This window comes from Labeo rohita, chromosome 17, assembly GCF_022985175.1.
Source record: "Labeo rohita strain BAU-BD-2019 chromosome 17, IGBB_LRoh.1.0, whole genome shotgun sequence".
NCBI lineage: Eukaryota > Metazoa > Chordata > Actinopteri > Cypriniformes > Cyprinidae > Labeo > Labeo rohita.
In genome coordinates this window covers 30,656,461-30,675,854 of record NC_066885.1, presented here as the reverse complement: position 1 = coordinate 30,675,854, position 19,394 = coordinate 30,656,461, and the positions used below count along the sequence as shown (strand labels likewise).

At 41.3% G+C, this 19,394-nt stretch overlaps 1 protein-coding gene and 1 long non-coding RNA gene across 2 annotated transcripts in view; both read right to left on the bottom strand.

Moving 5' to 3' along the window:
- Positions 1–4,441: 4,441 nt before the first annotated feature.
- The window catches only part of lgals8b (galectin 8b), a 51,051-nt gene continuing 36,098 nt past the window's right edge, over positions 4,442–19,394 (bottom strand). Inside the window, exons 8-9 of the mRNA XM_051133490.1 lie at positions 5,290–5,435; positions 4,442–5,071 (exon numbers count right to left, since the gene is read on the bottom strand). Of these exons, the coding sequence (XP_050989447.1) occupies positions 5,059–5,071; positions 5,290–5,435 (159 nt within the window). The 3' untranslated portion in view covers positions 4,442–5,058. The remainder of the gene's footprint in view (positions 5,072–5,289; positions 5,436–19,394) is intronic.
- LOC127179770 (uncharacterized) lies at positions 14,526–17,384 on the bottom strand. Its single transcript, XR_007829548.1, has 3 exons — positions 15,696–17,384; positions 15,379–15,519; positions 14,526–14,686 (listed from the first exon to the last, which is right to left on the bottom strand). It is a non-coding gene; the product is annotated as an uncharacterized LOC127179770 (long non-coding RNA).

Genomic DNA, 19,394 nt, shown 5'->3' with positions numbered 1-19,394 from the left:
ACCTCTAGTGTCATACACTCGACACAACATCGCAGTCTCTGTTACATATGGTAACCCTCGTTCCCTGATGGAGGACGTCAACGTCTCCGTTCCCTCCATCAGGGAACGAGGGTTACCATAAGTAACCGAGACATTTTCTGTAGTGAACTGTCTTTGTATATTTTTCATGTTTTATATTAATTTCCTAGTATGTAATTTACTATTATTTCTTTTGAGCAAAAGAGTTTCAGTCTGAGCCTGTCAAGGACTAATGGCAATGGCAGAAACGTTACTAGTTAGTTTCAAGCAAAATAATTCAAATAATGTTCTTTTCTTTCGTTTGGCAAATAACCCTGCATATGTGCCCACCCCCGCAACCCCCTCCCCCAATGGGAAAAAAGTTCAGGCTCAGGATTTTTTTTTTTTGCTTTAACCCCATTATCTTATAATAGGTTTTTGACTTGTGCACCTGGCGTGGAGGGGAGGTGCAGACTGTAAAACCTGATAAAGGTATGCGACCCAGCCGCATCGCAGATCTCCTGCAAAGGGACTCCTGACAGGAGGGCCCTAGTGGACGCCATGCCTCTAGTATAGCCCTTAAAGCCGGCCTCACACTACAGGATTTTTAGCCCGATTTTGCCCTCCCGAGAATCGGAGCAAAAATCTTGTCGAGCACCTCGATCTGTCCTGATGTTTGGCACGGATTATCTGGTAATGTGAGACATTCACAGATCTCACGAATCTTACGCCTCCCGATCTGCTCTCACACAAATCGGGGCCACCCCGATCATATCAAACATGTTTGATATCCAGGATTTTAAATCGGGATGATCACCGCTATGATTACGTCAGTACTTTCACAACACCCAATGCCGACCGCAAAACAGCTGCTGTATGGTCCATTGGATAGTGGAGATGGAGTAAACTGCTTCTTATTTTTTTGTAGTAACACTGTCTGTATAATATGTTGAAAACATACAACAACCGCATGGAGCAAGGAAAGCAATGCTCCATGCGGCCCGAGTCCGACCCGAGCCCATCTTTTTTCCCCTTCTCCCAAAACAGCTTATATACTACTGTTTTAGCAATTAAAATAGTTCAGTTTTGTATCTAATGGCAAAGTGATTATATTTTGTTTTGGGTTTTAATTAAGTTAATTTAGAAAAACGTTTGGAGCATTTTTTTGTTTGTTAAATATAAGTTTTTGTTTTTTTAAATTAACGACCAAGCGGTCAGCGGCAGACAGTGAGCTGATCATATACTATGTTTAATCAGTTTTGCCTTCTCAAATCACGACCTGCCTAAAGTAAATCTATAGATATAAAACAGTTAAAGCATGTAACAGTTAACTAACATTCGTAAACATTAGTTAGTAATCTGTTGCGTAAGATCACGTGAGGCGCTCCCTCCTTCATGATAATCTTAGTAATATCCTGTAGTGTGTGATGCGCCACAATTTTCAAATCTTGTAGTGTGTGCATGTTTAAGATTTCAGGGAAGATAATCTTACAAAGATTCTCCTTATGTGTGCGCTGCAAGCATATTTTCTAATCGGTTAGGATTTTAAAAATCCTGTAGTGTGTTGGGCCACAGGTGAAAGCAAACCACGCACCTGATAGACCAAGGCAATAGCCTAAATAATCCAATTACTAATCATCTGCTTGGAAGCAGGAAATCCCTTCTTGGGTGATCCAAAGCACACCAATAACTGTTCTGACCTCCTCCAATGAGAGGACTTCTGAATAAAGATGTTATTGACAGGGCAGAGCAGATGAAGCTTCTTTTCTTCCGCCGACACATGGGGTAAAATGGCCTTAACTCTTCCAGGAGCAAACTCCAGGCAGGTCGTGAGTTAGCCAAGGCCTGGAGATCCCCCACTGTCTTGAGTAGTGACTGTCTGTCCCCCACTGTCTCCCCAGAGGCCCAACATCTAAAGGAGCGTGGAAAGCTGCAATGGCAGCCACGTACACCTTTAGTGTGGACGGGGTAAGACCAGCAAAGTGATCTTGGAGGAACTCCAGCACTGAAGCCACCGGGCAGTTAACTGGGTCCAACCCACACTCTCTACACCATCTGGAAAACACATTCCACTTGAGGCTGTACAATCTCCTCATGGAGGGAGCCCTGGAACTGAGCATGGTCTCGATCACCCCAACCACACAAGGCAAGCCTCTAGGTACTTAGCCCGGAAATTGTTGTGGCCCGAAATGTACTGGATGGCGGGATTCCCACATCGATTTCTTGAGGGTTCCGTGGTGGAAACGACCTTGAGCGCTCCATCCCGGGGCGGAGGCAACCCTCAGAGGCTCTGTGAAAGCTAGGACGTCTTCCCCAAAGCCTTCCTCGCCAGAAGGACGGTCCTCAAATCGACCTTTGGCTTGGCGGGTGTCGGGCGAGAGGGTCGCCTCTGTTGCGAAGCTCCCTGAGGAGGGGCTCTAGAGGTGACACCTTCTTTTTGTACCTGCCGGTACGAAGAGCTTGATGACGCCTGGGACCGTTTTTTTTTTTTTAATGGAGCGGCCGACGACACGGGCCGTCTCCTTGGTGACACAGAGAGACAAATCTGCGGCTCTATGCAGCTCTGCTAAGTCTTCTGGAGTTTGTCCCTCGCCCTCAGCCAGACCCTTTAAAATATCCACCTGGTATGCCTGCATAAGCACCATTGTATGCAGGCATGCACCAGCGTGGCCAGCTGCCATATAAGCCCTGCCCACCAAAGAAGATGTAGTACGGCAAGTTTTGGTGGGCAGCTTTGGTGGGCTTTAAGAGACGACGCAGCGCCAGGAGAGAGGTAGCTGGCCAAAGCCTCCTCCACCCAAGGCATTGTCCCATAACCACACTCACACGCTCCTAAAATGTTACTATAGTCTAACACAGGAGGGTTAGACAGTCGTGCAGAGTATGGTTTATTCCATGACTTTTACAACTCATTGTGTAAGTCAGGAAAAATGGCAAACCCCAGCGTTGAGGCTAAGACCTGTGCTGGAGGAAGCGCTCATCCAATTTGCCACTTGCACTTCCTGCCTTTCTTGTGGCCAGTTAATATTAAGTTTGGCCACAGCATGAGTCAACACATCAACAAGCTCCTCATGTGTGTGTGATTGCAGTGGCAAGCTCTCCATGATTTCACCCGCGTCGATGCTGAGCACGTCTATTTTCTCAGAATCAGACAGCTCAAACATCGGGTTCTTCTCCTGTGCGGAAGAAGCCACCGGGTGGGCTTCCGCGCGGGGGAGTAAGAACATCGGAACTGAGAATGTGCCGCGGCAGTCTCGAGCCCTCCTGACAGATCCATCTGCGAGCCCCACAATTTAAATTGCCAAGGACCCGAACTGGGGCGCGCGAGCCTGGCCGGCCTCATCGAACACGGCCAGGCAGGAGAGCAGCACTCTGATCGGCAGTGCCTCACAGTGCACACAGGCCGCCACCCTCGAGAGCTGCCCGGACGTGCTGCGCTCCCAAATAATGAACACACAGGTGATGTGTGTCCCCACCTATTAAAAACCTTGGGCAGGGATGCACGCACTGCTTGAACTGACCACTCGCCATTCTTTTCCTTTCTTTTTTTTTTTGAAGTGTAGACAACAAAGCTAAACAAGACCCTGAGCACTTGCTGAAGAGCAAAAAGCTGACTGTTGGGGCCCTTTTGTAGCTTCAAAGTATGCCGTCACATGGTACGTCATGACGCAATGCCAATCAGGATTGGAATAGTTTCATTCATGCTTCAGTGTCGTTACTGACGCAGTTCGAGTTCCCTTGAGAGGGAACTAAGACGATTTCACTCCAGAGCTTTTCTTACTCCATGCGGTTGTGGTATGTTTCAACATATTATACAGACAGTGTTACTACAAAAAAGTAAGAAGCAGTTTACTCCATCTCCATTATCCCATGGACCGTACAGCAGCTGTTTTGCGGTCATGCATTGGCTGTTGTGAAAGTACTGATGTAATCATACCTGTGATAATCCCGTTTTAAAATCCTTTCTTAATTATAATTATAAGATATTATAGATTATAATATCTGACTCTCGGGAGGGGAAAATCAGGGCAAAATTGGGCTAAAAATCCTGTAGTGTGACCCCGGCTTAAGAGCTTTTTTTAAACTGTAGAGAACAAAAAAAGTTTGGATTGTAATTATGGAAATTATTCATTTTAAATTACTCTTAATTAGGATATTTAATTATTAAAAGTCCTTGGTTACCATAAAACCTGCTATTTTGTCTTGCACAACCCAATAAAATAACACATCAATGCAACTGTTGTTGACTGGTTATTTGTTCTTTGGCATAATTAATTTCTTTAGTTCCTACTGAAGTTAGTTGATGAGCCTTTTAGCTTTTGTTTACAGCAGTCATTTTGTATAAAAGACCTTGTTACTCCATAGTGCTATAACAGTCTTTGTGCACCTAAAACTCAGTCATACAAGAATCATACAATAAATATTCTGTGGAATTTAAGCCACATTTAATGCATAAATGTTATTACATTACACTTTTCTAACCAAACATTTCACAAAGACATCTGTTCAATTTTAAACAATAAAACAATAGATAACCTATACAAAATTAAAACTAGAAGTATTTGGATAACTTTTGTCACATTTACTGAAGATAAGTCATTTACTAATGTAATGAACTACACTTGTATGAACTTGACATCAATTAGAATATCCACTTAAAATCACTTTGGAACCAGCTGGGTAAACATAATTGCAAAAAAGGTTAAAACAATTAAAGATAAAGGATTAATATAATTATTGCCCATCAATTATTGAAAACTTTTCACCAACATGTCCTTGTCACAGATTTCTAGGAAAATCTGTAATCATTGTTATCATATTACTACCAATTGATACCCATAGATGAAAATGCTGTTAATAATTAAGAATTAAGTTAATTGACTTAATCTAAGAAAAATCAACAGAAATCAAGAGAAATCAAGAGAAAAAATCCAATTATGTAGCCCTAGAATGCAGCCCACAGTATAACTGAATAATGATAGAGCAAGCAAGCAAATAAATGTGTTAAATCAACAATTTCTGATGTAATGCTTTCGGTTTTCTTCCTTGTTTTTATTGGATTCAGAGGCTACACCTGGATTAGAAAAAAAATGGGTTCTGATAATAAGCCCTTCATGTTAAGTGTTAATAGTTAATAACTTACATTGTTAACAACTTACATTTGTCACTGTAATACATTGGTTTTATTTACTTGAAACATCATAACAGTTCTTTAAAATCATGCATGCTGATGAGCACAGGAAAGAGAAGTGAGGAAAAATGTAAATATCCTGATATTGCTTTCCATCTCACCACAGCTGAACATTTTGCAGTTCCACATCACCCAGAATCTCCAGCTGATCAATGGAGCTCAAGTCCTGCACTCTGTGCTTATAATCCAGTAGGTGGGATCCGTTAACTGCTATCCTAAACTGATGAAGCTGACATAGGATGATCATCTGACAAGATGAAGCAAAAAAAAAAAAAAAAAAAAAAAAAAAAAAAGTTTAGTGTTTTCGAGTTTTAGAAATATATGATGCTTCCCCAAGAAGAGAAATATAGTAACAGTCTGACAGAATCCAGAAAAACAAACAAACAAAAAAAAAAGTAAAAATTAGTTAATTGAATCCTACACAAATTGCACATTAGTTTGAAATCTTCACTGGCACTTCGTTACAGTGAACAAAGTGAAACTTATTTAGCTTTATATAAAATAGTATTAGCAACATGGTAAAACATGCTAACAAAATTTCAATAACATGTTAAAACATGATAGAATCGTGTTACTAGCATGCCACGTTAAAAGATGGTAAAAAATGTTAGAAACATCATTGAAATGTCTTAAATATACTTGAACATGTCAACAATGTGGTCTGATGTTGTTGAACAAAAACAGAACATTAGCTTGAAATCTTCAGTGGCACTTTATTACGTTCCTTTGGATTGTGGGATTGGTTTTACAAACCTTAAAAACTTAGCATGTTTTATCTGACAGAATGTAGAAAAAAGGTGGCATGTTTGGGGATGTTCTTTCTTCAGGGATGAAAGAATCCAAACATGTGTTTACATCAGCACCTCTAATTGGGCCAGTTCTGGACAAGGCCAGATTTATGCAAAGGCATTCTAGGCTCTTGCTATGCTCACACATCCAAGGGGCACAATGAAATAACTTTTACTATGGGTTACCTGCAACAGCAAAAGAATCAAACCTACAAATGACACTGACCAGCACTGTCTGAAAAAAAGGTACAGTTCTGTCGCTGGGGCGGTACCCTAAGGTACAAAGTGAAAAGGTACAAATATGTACTTTTAAAATACTAAAATGTACCTTTAAGGTACTAATATGTACTGTTTAGGGGAAGGTAAGGTACAAAGATGTACCTTTTCACTTTTGTACCTTAGGGTACTGCCCAAGCGACTGTACCTTTTTTTCTGAGAGTGAAGCAGATAAATATAACAAACAATAGGATTAAAAAAAATATATAGTGTTTCCATATTTTTCCCACAAAATTACATTTTGTCTATCATATTTTCTCCCACTCTCTTTTTATACTGTACACACACTCACAAATACACACAGAAATTTAGGCTGCATTTATACTGGCACAAAAAAATCTGATTTTTTTGCTCACATTTGACACAGATCAGAATTTGTTGCACACGCGTAAACACAAAAATCTGCATAAAAGCTCATTTTTTCGCATCCGATCTGGGCCACTTCCCACTTCCCCACTTGATTTTAACCAGATACATTTCTGATATCTGGACATCTGACCTACATCTAAACACACATGTCCAATTCCCCAACTCCCAATGTAAGGGCAACATGCTTGGCCATAAAGATGGTATTTCAATGCCGGCTTGCTGTATGTGCTCGCATTTTATTGAGATGGAAACTTCATAAAAGTAATAAAAAGAACATTCAGGAGCTGGTTTTAAACATCTGCCCTGTGAATTTTATACATACAAATGCTTCGCCATTAAAAGCTACATTATATTTCTCAGCAATGAGGTTATAACTCACTTGTTCACAAGCTTTACACTTGCTCATGAGTTCTCTCTCTCTCTTTCGTTAATTTATTTAAATTCATTAAAATAAATATCATCTGGGAGCTATTTTATTTCACTAAAGAATTCTACCTCCTACAAGCTGTAGATTATAATGAAAATTACTGATGATTTCCTGTCCTTATTCGTTCAGTAAGATTTTATGCTGCAAAACATACATGAATGACATGAATTATATTAATAATTTTAATAGCATGGCCATTCAAAACCTGAGGGTCCACCATGTGCAAAGTAAACTTTAAAAGACAAAGATCACTGACAATAATTTTAAGCAGGAATTAATGTGAACACAGATATCGGATATCTGTTGTGTCTAAAGTGAATGTAAACAGGTGGTTCAAAAAAAAAAAATGGATATGGTCAAAAAATTGAATCGGTGCATTAAGACTTGCAGTTTAAACTCAGCCTTTTTGTCAGTGCTGTCTCATGTCTTTATCAATAAAATAGTTTTGAAAATGAAATGCTACATGACATAAGGTAGTAATGTCACTACTCTTAAAATAGTTAAACTTACAGATTCATATTAGGTGAGATGCTGCTGTTTCAATCAATCTTTAGTGACTAAATGAAAGACTGAATACTGACTTTCTTTGTACTGGTTTCCATGAATTACGATATATTTTTGCTTGCTGTTTTTGGGGTAGCAACCCAGCTAACACACAACATACGAGTTATGTTATTTATTGGTACTCTTTGGTAATTGGTCATGACTTAGTAACTGACAATATAACTGGGATGTTGCATGCTGGTAATTTGAATGCCATCAATTTACCAAACACTTTTTACTTTACTTTTTTTTTTAATAGTTATTATTATTTTTTTTAATCAATTAATAAACTTTTTTCTCATATAAAAATGGATACAAATAATCAGGTAGAAGCTTCAATGAGGTTAGGGAGTAATAATTTTGTAGGGAGTGTAAATTGGGCACAACACCCGGCAACTGGAAAGCGAAAAATGTGATACAAGCTGTTGGAAAAACCATAGCTGCTTTTCCACCATTGTGCAAAATTGTTCTAAGAATGGTATAAGGAACGATTCCAGTTATGTTTCTACTTCTTTCGAATCCCTCTCATCCTTTAAAATGGGAATTTGAACCGTATCCATTAAAGGGCACTATGGGGAATGCCTTGTGATTGACCAGTGTCTGAAGCATGTCTAAACCTGACAATGAACTTGACATTGCCCAGTGACAGCCTATGACATCACTACTACTGTGAAAATTAGTATAAAAGGGTGCCTGTAGAACACATCACCACTTCTTGCTGTAATGCTGTAAAGCTGAGCAAATGAGGCAGAGATTGATGACGAAGAGGCGGGGAACAAGGCACAGAGACAGAGCTACAAACTAAGAGTCCTTGAACAGAGACACAAGAAACACAGACAGGGATTGTGACATAACCCCCTTTCCTCCTAAGAAGCAGCTTCCATATGCTCCTTACACAAAACAAAAGTCCAGGAGGGTAGTGAAGCAGAAGAAGAACAGGCAGAGGGATGGATGGATGGACGGATCAGGCAGGACTGCAATAGAGAGGACATAGAGTTTAACAATGGTCTCTGCGGCCAAAACAGGACAGGCAGACAGTTCAAAAACGACATATTTGGCCATGACAGGGTAAGAAGAGAGGTCAGGAATGGCAGCCTTGCTTGTGACAATGCAGGCTGAGAACTGCTTCAGAACAGGTGATGAGCTTAGAGATATCCTCCTTTGCCATGAAAAGGCAGGCTGCAAGTTCAAATATGGCTCTTTAAATGTGACAGGACAGGTGGAGAGCTTAGAGATGGCCTCCTTTGCCATGAAAAGGCAGGCTGCGAGTTCAGAGATGGACTCTTTGAATGTGACACTGGTGCCAATGCAGGACTGAGCGGACTGAACTTCTGAGATAGCTGTTCTTGAGAACGCTGAAGTCACCGGGATGGCTGCCACTCGAACTGACATCAGTGGTGGGTCCGCCACACTGGACATCTATCTCAGCTGCCTGGGCATTGCCTTACTAGCTTCTAGTGCAATGTTTATGTTGGTCAGGAACACATGCGTGTATGACAACTGTAGACATTGGTATAATTGGCAGCCATCTTGTGGAGAGGTTCTGGGCTGGCAGCAATGACAGGATGAGACTCTGGAATGGTGGCCATGTTGGGATGAGACTTTGGAGTAACAGAATGAGACTCAAGATTAAAAGACACTACAAACACTAGGCGTGTGATCGTCAGTGTAGGGCATGCTGAAATCCGTAGTCAATCTCCTTGGCCACCACAGCTTGCTGCCTACTGCCCCCTCCCAAAAACTGTTTAAGGAAATGTTTCAAAATCCAAGAGAGCAGGCCAAAGTAACAAATAAACAAGGCAATGGAACAAGGCAAAAACTATGGCAGTGAAACAAAGCAAAAACTATGACTATGAAATAAAACAAGAACCATGGAAAAATAACAAGGCATGAAACTGGGAAAACGCTTGGTAGAGTCCGCACAGGCAAAACAATACTTCACAAACTCCTGTTTGGCATGGCCCTCCTTTTATGGCTGCCAAACAGGAAGCAACCATAGAAGCAGCAGAGGGAGCGGTAACAGTCAGTCCATGGGTAAGGGCTCCCTCTGCTGGCGTGGCATTACAGAATCCCCCCCTCTAGGAGCGACTCCTGGCGCTTAGGAAACAACAGTCCAAGAGGGTGGGGGAACAGAGGGTAGGACGGCAGACCAGGTCCATGCAAAGGAAGTGGACCTGGATCGTGGAGCATAGACAGACTGTGAAGCACTGGAAGACCTGGGCCGTGGACCAGTGGTAGACAGTGAAGCACTGGAGGACCTGGGCCGTGGAGCAGTGGCAGACAGTGGAACACCGGAGGACCTGGGCCATGAAGAATTGGAGCAGAAGTCCACCATGTTAGATTCTAAGGAGCCTGGAGCCATGGTGGAGCAGGTAGAGCAGGGAGCCATGGCGGGGCAGGCAGAGCAGGGAGAGCAGGGAGCCATGGCGGGACAGGCAGAGCAGGCAGAGCAGGGAGGCATGGCGAAGATCCCCACAATGGAACTGATGAGTCTGAAGATTTAAACAGTGAAGCAGACGACCACCACAGCAGAGCAGAGGAAAGCAGGAATCCCCACAGCAGAACAGAGAGTTCATGGACAGGAACAGGCAGAGAATTCATGATAGGCCTCCTTGGCCGTGACATGATGGGCAGAGAGCTCATAGGAGGATGCCACCCCTTAGGAGGTTCTGCAGCCGAAGCTGCCACCTCTGGGGGCATTGGCGCAGACTCATGGTCAGATGAGATCTCTGGAGTAGACTCTTGGACAGACGAGACAGTGAGTTCATGAATTGACACCCTCTCCTTGGAAGGTTCTACAGCATACGCTGACACCTCAGGAGGCACTGGCGCAAATTCGTGGACAGGAGAGGCCACTAGCACAGACTTCTGGTCAGACGAGGCCACTGGAGCAGACTTGTGGTCAGACGAGGCCTCTGGAGCAGACTTGTGGTCAGACGAGGCCTCTGGAGCAGACTTGTGGTCAGACGAGGCCTCTGGAGCAGACTTGTGGTCAGATGAGGCCTCTGGAGCAGACTCATTGACAGACGAGGACTCAGGAGTGCAGTGTGTAGCCCACATGCTCAAGATGGTGACCGCCATTACAGGCAGCACAGTAGACAGTGGGATGCCTGCCGGGCTTGAGGGTGTGGAGGCTGTGAGGTTAGAGAGTGTCAAGACTGCATGGCTTGGGAGCGTGGGCTCTGCGTGGCTTGGGAGCGTGGGCTTTGCGTGGCTTGGGAGCGTGGGCTCTGGGGGTCAGCTGAGACGTGACGAGGCTCTAGACAATTAGCTGAGACGTGATGAGGCTCTAGGAGGTCACCTGAGGTCAGCTGAGATGGTTTGGCTTAACATAGACAACCCAGCTGTAACTTGACTTGACTCAGGAACAACAGCTGTAACGTGACTTGACTCAGGAACAACAGCTGTAACTTGGCTTGACTCAGGAATAACAGCTGTAACTTGGCTTTACTCAGGAACAACAGCTGTAACTTGGCTTGACTCAGAAAACACAGCTGTAACTTGACTTGGCACTGAAAGTGCAGCTCTGACTTGATTTGACATTAGAGGATTAGTCATCTTGTGAACTGGCTCTGGGACAGCGGCAATCTTGTGAACTGGCTCTGGGATGGCGGCCATCCTGTGAACTGGATTGGGGATGGCGGCCATCTAGTGAGCTGGCTGTGGGAAGGCAGCCTTGACAGATGCAGACTCTGAAAGGGCGGCCATGATGTGAGCAGGCCCTGGAGCGACAGGCATGGCGTGAGCAGGCCCTGGAGCAGCAGGCCCTGGAGCAGCAGGCATGGCGTGAACAGGCCCTGGAGTGGCAGGCATGGCGTGAGCAGGCCCTGGAGCGGCAGGCTGTGGCTTGGCAGACGTGACGAGTGGAGGCTGTGGCTTGGCAGACGTGACGAGTGTAGGCTATGGCTTGGCAGATGTGACAAGTGCAGGCTGTGGCTTGGCAGACGTGACGTGTGCAGGCTATGGCTTGGCAGATGTGACAAGTGCAGGCTGTGGCTTGGCAGACGTGACGTGTGCAGGCTATGGCTTGGAGGACGTGATGTGAGCAGGCTTTGGTTTGGGTGGTATAGCGTGAACTGGCTTTGGCTTGGCAGGCTTGGTGTGAGAGGTCTCTCGTTTGCTTAACATGGCATGAGCAGGCTTGGCAGGCATGGCACGAGAGGACTCTGGCACGATGTTAACGATTCCAGACATAACATGTACGCACTTGGGTGTGGCAGATACTGGAGGATAGCAGGGTCTCTCATCAGTGATCCCCACAGTAAACGCAGAACCACTCAGGAGCAAGGCAAAGTCTATGTAACATACCAAGGACCAGTGAGGGTGATGACCTGGCATCCTACTTGAAATGTCCTTACACAAACCAAAGTAAAAAATGTCCTTGAGGAAACTTTCTTTAAAGTCCACCAAGTGACTTAGTTCACAAAAGTCAATGACATATTCCTCAATGGACTGGTTACCTTGACAGAGTCGAACGAGGCATGATGCTGGGTTCATGGTTGATCTGTTTTCAGAAAGCTGCTGGATCTGTGGTAGGCAAAGTATTCTGTAACGAGACTCGTCAGAAGCGTGGATATATCCAAGTGCGAGCTTTATTGTACAGATCGTAGTCAGACACGTAGGGTCGTTCTCCAACAAACAGTGATATCCAAGGCAAGACAAAAGCGTAATCCAAGAAACAGGCAAAAGGTCAAAATCCAAGGCAGTCCAAAGTAACAAATAAACAAGGCTATGGGACAAGGCAAAAACTATGGCAGTGAAACAAGGCAAATACTATGATTATGAAATAAAACAAGAACCATGGAAAAATAACAAGGCATGAAACAGGGAAAACGCTTGGTAGAGTCCGCACAGGCAAAACAATACTTCGCAACCTCCTGTTTGGCATGGCAAAGTGACAGCTGTCATTGACATTATTAGAGCTCGAAGCTTGGAAACAGAAGATATTCCTTTAAGGGGATATGGCCAAGGAAGAAATGGAAGACTCACCTGAGCTGGGAGGCTATGGTCGGAAAGATAGCGTTCGTCGAGACGACCCCGTGGCACCACCTTTCTAGTCCGCTTCCACGGCAAGTCAAGCCTCGCTGTGGCATGGTCCATAACCTCCAACAGCTCATCGTACACAGGGCAAGAGATTAGAGAGGGTTTAGCCTTAGCTTCTTCACCCTCTGACATCTCCTGCTCTTCTTGGGTAGGACCCAACAGAGCACTAATTGCTGGATCAGATGATGTCAGGGAAATAGCATCATTGTCAGCCAGCAGCTTATCCTCGCCCTCGGCCGGTGAGCGTGAAAGGAAAAGTCCCTTTTTTAACTCTTCGGCCAGATCCACCTGCGATCCCCATGAGCTCATTTTCAGGATCCTGAATCACAGGGAGCAGACAGCTGTCCCTCCTTCCTCGAAAAGAGAGACAGACGAGAACACAGTGCACGCAGATTGCCCCCTCGAGGACATTGCGTGCGTGCTCTTCACCCAAACAACAGACGCAAAGATTGTGCGTGTCATCAGGTGTCAAGAAATGAGGAGACGGATCCACGCACTTCTTAAACATCTTACTAGTGCTTGCCATGATGAAAAGGAGAGAGAATGAAATCTTTCTTACCAGAATGCAGAATACAGATTTTCAATGCTTTATCTCTTTCCTTAGAGACACTTTCTATTTTGTGAAGCTCAACAATCTTGTTTGAGAGAACTATAAGATCAACAATCAGAACTATATTCTTTGGTTTACTTCTTGTGGGGGATGATTCTGAGGTAAGATGCTCATGTCAATCAACTATCATGGGAGGCGCCTCTGTAGGTGTGACACCACACCGACTGGCATCTGAGAATGGCTCGATTTGAAAAAGGGGGTATTATTTTTACAGATTAATTAAAAACCACTGCATGGATTTTTATCATTATAGGGTAGATGTGTACATACACTGCTATCACACATTAATGTTCAAACAACACATAAAAGTGAACTTTGCATTCAATGACCCCTTTAAGGAAATTTGACCTTTGCGTTCCACATATTTATAATCCTGTGGAAGTCATTGCTGGACAGTTTCATGCTCCTAGTCATCCTGGTGTGCTAAAAATGTAAATATGAATGGGAATATACTTCAGAGATATTTTACTCTTAAGAATTTCTAAGGGTGCCAATAATTATTGCCAACATGCATTAGCGAAAAACATTTATTTCATCATGAAATTATCTCCCCAATGTTCAGTTGTTTTACTTCAGTGACAGATTAGAATTTTGTGATTTTTTTAAATGAAAGGTCAAAAGGATAAACAATGCAGATTTACCTCATATTTACTCATATTTACCAAGGGTGCCAATATTTGTGGAGGGCGCTGTACAGCTCTACAGTTCAAGACAATGTGCGCAAATGGATGAAACACATTCAGAAAAACACTCCCCTTCCTCCAAACACAGCTCTCTCATAGAACACGAGACACACGACCCTGCTGAAAAAAACATCTTAAACCAGCTTAAACTGGTCAAGTTGGTCTCCCAGCCTGGTCATAGCTGGTTTTTCAAGCCGGTTTTAGAGGGGTTTTGACCACTTTTTTTAGCTGGTCAAGCTGGTTTTAGCTGGTCAGGCTGGTCTTAGCTGGTTTTAGCTGGTCAGCCTGGCGGGTCTTAGCTGGTTTTAGCTTGTCAGCCAGGCTGGTCTTAGCTGGTCAAAATGTCTGCTTGATCGATCGATTGATCGATTGATTACATAGTGTCTGCCCCAATTTTCCTGTAAAGGGGTGTTGCGACAAATCATATAAATAATTCCAAGTTTACTTTTAATAATCTGAAGGACCACAAGGAACCATTAAAATAAGTTTTATTTGAACTTACAGCCCCTGAAAAAAAAAATTATATTCTAACAAATGTTTACAAAACGGAATGATTACAATTCTAAAACTATATTAACAATTAATGGTGAAGATGAACAATAACAGAATTCCAAACATATTATGCATTTTCATTTTTCTTTTCTTTTTTATTACATCTTGTATTTTTTGGGATATGTAAGGCCCCACTTGTTTCTCCCTCTTCTCTCTCTCTCTCTCTTCTTTCAGGCTCCTTTTGTTTCCGCCGGTCACTGAAACAGACTTAAAAAAGAAATAATTTAGACTATTAATGTGTGAATTTTCAATAAGTAAAACTACTTAAAAAAGCAAATTACAGTGTCATGTCTCTGTTGCACATTTTCCTTTTTTTCCAGACATAGCCTACAATAATTTAGAAACATGCCCCTGATAGTTGTTCCTTTTATTGCTAAAATAAAGATAATTTACCTCAACAATTACCTCCCAACAAATAGAAAACAGAAAATAGAAATCTTATCTAACAATAGAAGTCTTTACTATCAATTTCAGTTTAACACACTTGACAAAACAAAAAAAACACACACACACAAAACAAAAAAAAAAAACTTAAATAATATATATATATATATATATATATATATATATAAAGCAGCACAACTGTTTCTATTCTAAAACTGATAATAAATCAGCATATTACAATGATTTCTAAAAGATCATGTGACACTGGAGTAATGGAAAGACTTACAAAAAAAAAAAACCCCAATATTTTAAATTGCAATAACATTTCACAAAATTAACTTTTTTAATTTTTCAATTAATTTTCTGTATTTTTGATCAATTAAATGCAGCTTTGATGAACAGAAGAGACTTATTTCATAATAAAAAATCGTACTAATCCCAAATTATTGAATTATTATTGTGTAGATAATAAAAGAATATAATAAAAGAAAAAAGGAGATGTGTGTATGTCTTACATTTCAGAAATTCCACTGAAAATCATTCACTTTGCAAAGAAGAGTGGCAACTTGGGTTCACTTCAACTGGTTTCTTCTGTTCCAGTTGCCCTGTTGTTTTAGATGGCACTTTTCCTTTCAACTTCTTTGTTCCTCTTAAATCTACAAATCAGTCAGGAAACAGACAATATGTAATTCACATTAGTTTTAGCTTTTGAGACATCTGAATCATTCTCCCTTAATAAATAGTCTCTCTTCTGGAGTTGAGAAACATCTAATAACATATCTACATGTAAAATGCAGGTATTCAAATTCTTGGAATGCAACCATTAAGTTACCTTTGAAGGAACTCAAAATCTCTGTCTGTCTCCTGGTAAGGTTACTCCGAAGTGAATATATGCTGCGAAAAGGCCAGACAGGAAGATGGGCTGAATTAACTCATTCTTTAAACCAAAGTTAGCAAAAAGCAATACAATCAAACAATAAGTGAATTAGCAAGTTATCAAAGGTTCTCGCACAACTCGCTGCTTACGTTAACCGCTTTAACAGCACCGTTCAGAGTTTACGTGACATACACTGATCCTCCGTGAGCGGGATGACCGTGAGTTGCAAGCCTTTAGTAACGTCACGCGTTTCATTTCGGCGCCCGTTTTAACAGATGATTGCCCGTGCAAATTTGATTTACATCATAAAATAATCACGAGACAGTGTGCTTAACAACAGGACGTTCCCGTGAATTACAACTGTTGTCAATGAAGCGTGTAATTGACTCTATGCACGATCACTTCCGCGTTTGGTCTCAGTCCGCTCAGTTACATCCGGTGCAGCACCGGAAGCCGTTTTCGCTATTGGTTATAACTGTGTGAAACTGGAGCAGGAGAAGATACTTACATACTTTACTCGCTGTTTACAAGAGCTTCCCTGCATAAATGTAAATGACGTTAATCGTATCGTGAGGCAATCAGCTCAGCAGTGAGAAAGGGAAGGGCTTCAAATGATATATTTAGAATTACATCGACAATTTTGAGGGCGAGTATTGTCATGCTATAAGTTAATGTTATACGAATATCGATTCTAGCCATCTTCGTTTCTCACAGTTTATGTCTTTGCATGTATGTATGTATGTATTTATTTATATATCTATCTAGTTACATTTTATGTACATTGCATCTTATGTGATTTTTTTTTATTAATATACATTATGGATTTTACTTTATGAACGTTACTAACTATAAATAATATCTGTTTTTAGTAAGGCTCAGGTGACAGGAGCGATCTGCGTGAGGGCGACATGTTTCAGGTCGATGAGGAAGTCAGAGAAGCCGCATAGTTTGGGAGTAGGAGGACTTCAGTCAAGACAATCAAGACTTTAGCTAAGCAAAGTTAAGGTTTTAAATAGAGATGCACCGATCGACTTGTGTTGTGCCAGATGTTGCTTGTGCAGCCACATCAGAACTGTTTTGTGTGTCCGTGCAACACAGCGTTTTGTTACTGAATAAATCCACGCTTTTTAACGAATCAAATGAGTCAGTGATTCAGTAATCCATTCATAAAGGCAGTTGCTTGCCTCGTTTCTGAATGAATCAGCTGTTTGAACGAATCTGTTGAACTCACGTATTTAAACAGCCTTTTGCTGCCACCTACTGGTTTGGTTTCAATTTATTTTCATTTCAATGCCTACAGGTGTAGAAAACACACACACACCAAAATAATAATAATAATAATAATAAAAAACGAACACAAATAATCATTTAATATTGTATTTACACAACATCACCGTACATGAAAAGTTTAACACTGCATCAAAGTTATTTATATTTGCATTTCTGCATTATAAATGTTCAGTTATATTTATGTTTACATTACTGCATTGCATCTGTTCAAAGTTATATATAGTTACATGTTTACAGTATTGTATTGAAACTATTTATTATATTTAAAAGTTTACATTCCTGCAGTGCAGACAACATTGTATAAAATATACGTTTATATTATTTATTACGAAAATAAATCTAAAATCATCAATCTTCAACAAATGTTTTCCTGTCTCTAATCCTTTGCCCAAGCTTTCACTAATGGGCCATTCTGGTAATTACTATAATGTATAACTATATAATACTATATTGTAATACTTAAATTATAAATCGCTGTCAAATTAATCTTATGAAAGAGTTTTGCCGCTAGTATATTTCGCTATAGAATGCGCTATGCGGAAGTAAATGGGCTGGCCGAGATTCTACCGGAAATACGTCAGCATCGTTCGTGCATAGAGTCTATTACTACCGTTGGAACCCAGAGGTTTTCCGCCTATAGCCGCTATGAGGCCGGTGAATGTTTGAAATCCTTCAGCGACCGCGCTGCTTAAAGTCTCCCTCGCGCCCCGCGGACGGAGGATTCGTTAATCTGCGAATACTGCGAAAGTAGACACCAACATACTACTGCAGTTACCAAAATAAATGAAATAAATCACTTACCACAGTTGTGAATCGTACTTATTGCCCTCCCGAATGTCGACCGTTGAAGAAAATCCCGCCTCTGTAGATTTGAAATTTACAGCATTATGCTGTACTTTTGCTCAAACCACCACGCGACCCACATGATCAGATTATGCTTTAAGCATTTCTTGTTAAAGATATTGTATATTTTTTCTCCTAGTGTTTGTTAATTGCAGGTGATTGTTATATAAAGACTGTGTTTGTTTCATTTATGTTTTGTGTAAAAGTCTATTCTATACTGAAACACTTGTTAAAAATAAAACAGCTGATTGTAATTGGTTATACAACTATGGTGAATGTATTTCTTCAGACAATAATTAAATCTGATTTGAGTTCTGTGCTGATTTTTGAGTGCTAGCTTGATTTTATGCTATACTTTATACTATAATTTATTTGTGAAACCACTTAATAATTTTGTTTTAGACTCTTCTCAGACATATTATCATTAACAACTAGAATAATTTAAGATGTATCATCTAGCCTACCTGATTATGATACTAAACTTACCTTGAATTGAACCTTGTCAGTAAGTGAAACAAACTGATTCATTTGTAATTAGGTCAAATGGACACCAGCTTGGTCAGGTTGGGAGACCAGCTAAAACCAGCTACTTCCAGCTAAAACCAGCTAAAACCAGCCTGGCCAGGCTGGGAGACCAGCTAAAACCAGCTACTTCCAGCTTAAACCAGCTAAAACCAGCCTGGCCAGGCTGGGAGAACAGCTAAAACCAGCTACTTCCAGCTTAAACCAGCTAAAACCAGCCTGGCCAGTCTGTGAGACCAGCTAAAACCAGCTACTTCCATCTTAAACCAGCTAAAACCAGCCTGCCCAGGCTGGGAGACCAGCTAAAACCAGCTACTTCCAGCTAAAACCAGCCTGCCCAGGCTGAGAGACCAGCTAAAACCAGCTACTTCCAGCTTAAACCAGCCAACCAGCCTAAGTTGGTTTTAGCTGTTTTTGTCAGCAGGGGAGGCAAAATGCTTTACGTATCTTGAAATAATAATTTCTAAACATCAAACATTGATTCTCAGTCTTTATTCACCTGTTTCTTGTGGTTTCTATTAAAATCCATAAAAGTAAATAGTGAAAATTACTTCGCTAATGTCATAGAATAACATAGTTTAATAATAGCTGGGCAGATTGTAATGCAAGTGTTACAATGTTTCCGTGCGGCTGGAATTTAAAACTGGTTAGTGTCTTCTGCTGGTTTGCGAAGCATTAATAAACTATCTAAACTGATAAATAACACATTGGAGATTAAAATAATAGCAGATTTGTCTCATTTTAAATGAATACTAAAAACTGAGATGAAAAATTTACTTCAGCCAGAAATGTACTTTTACTATGGTAAAATAAATATTCAGCAATATCTTCAAAAGGCATTTGAATTTCGGCCCACTTTTTTCTCTGTACAGTGTTGCTATGGCAACTAGTTAATACTGTAAATTTGGTTATGTTAGCATGAGTAGAAATATTTAAACCACGTGTGTTACAACTAACCCCACGTGCCCCGTGCTCTCCTATTTCGTTTATGTTAAACTG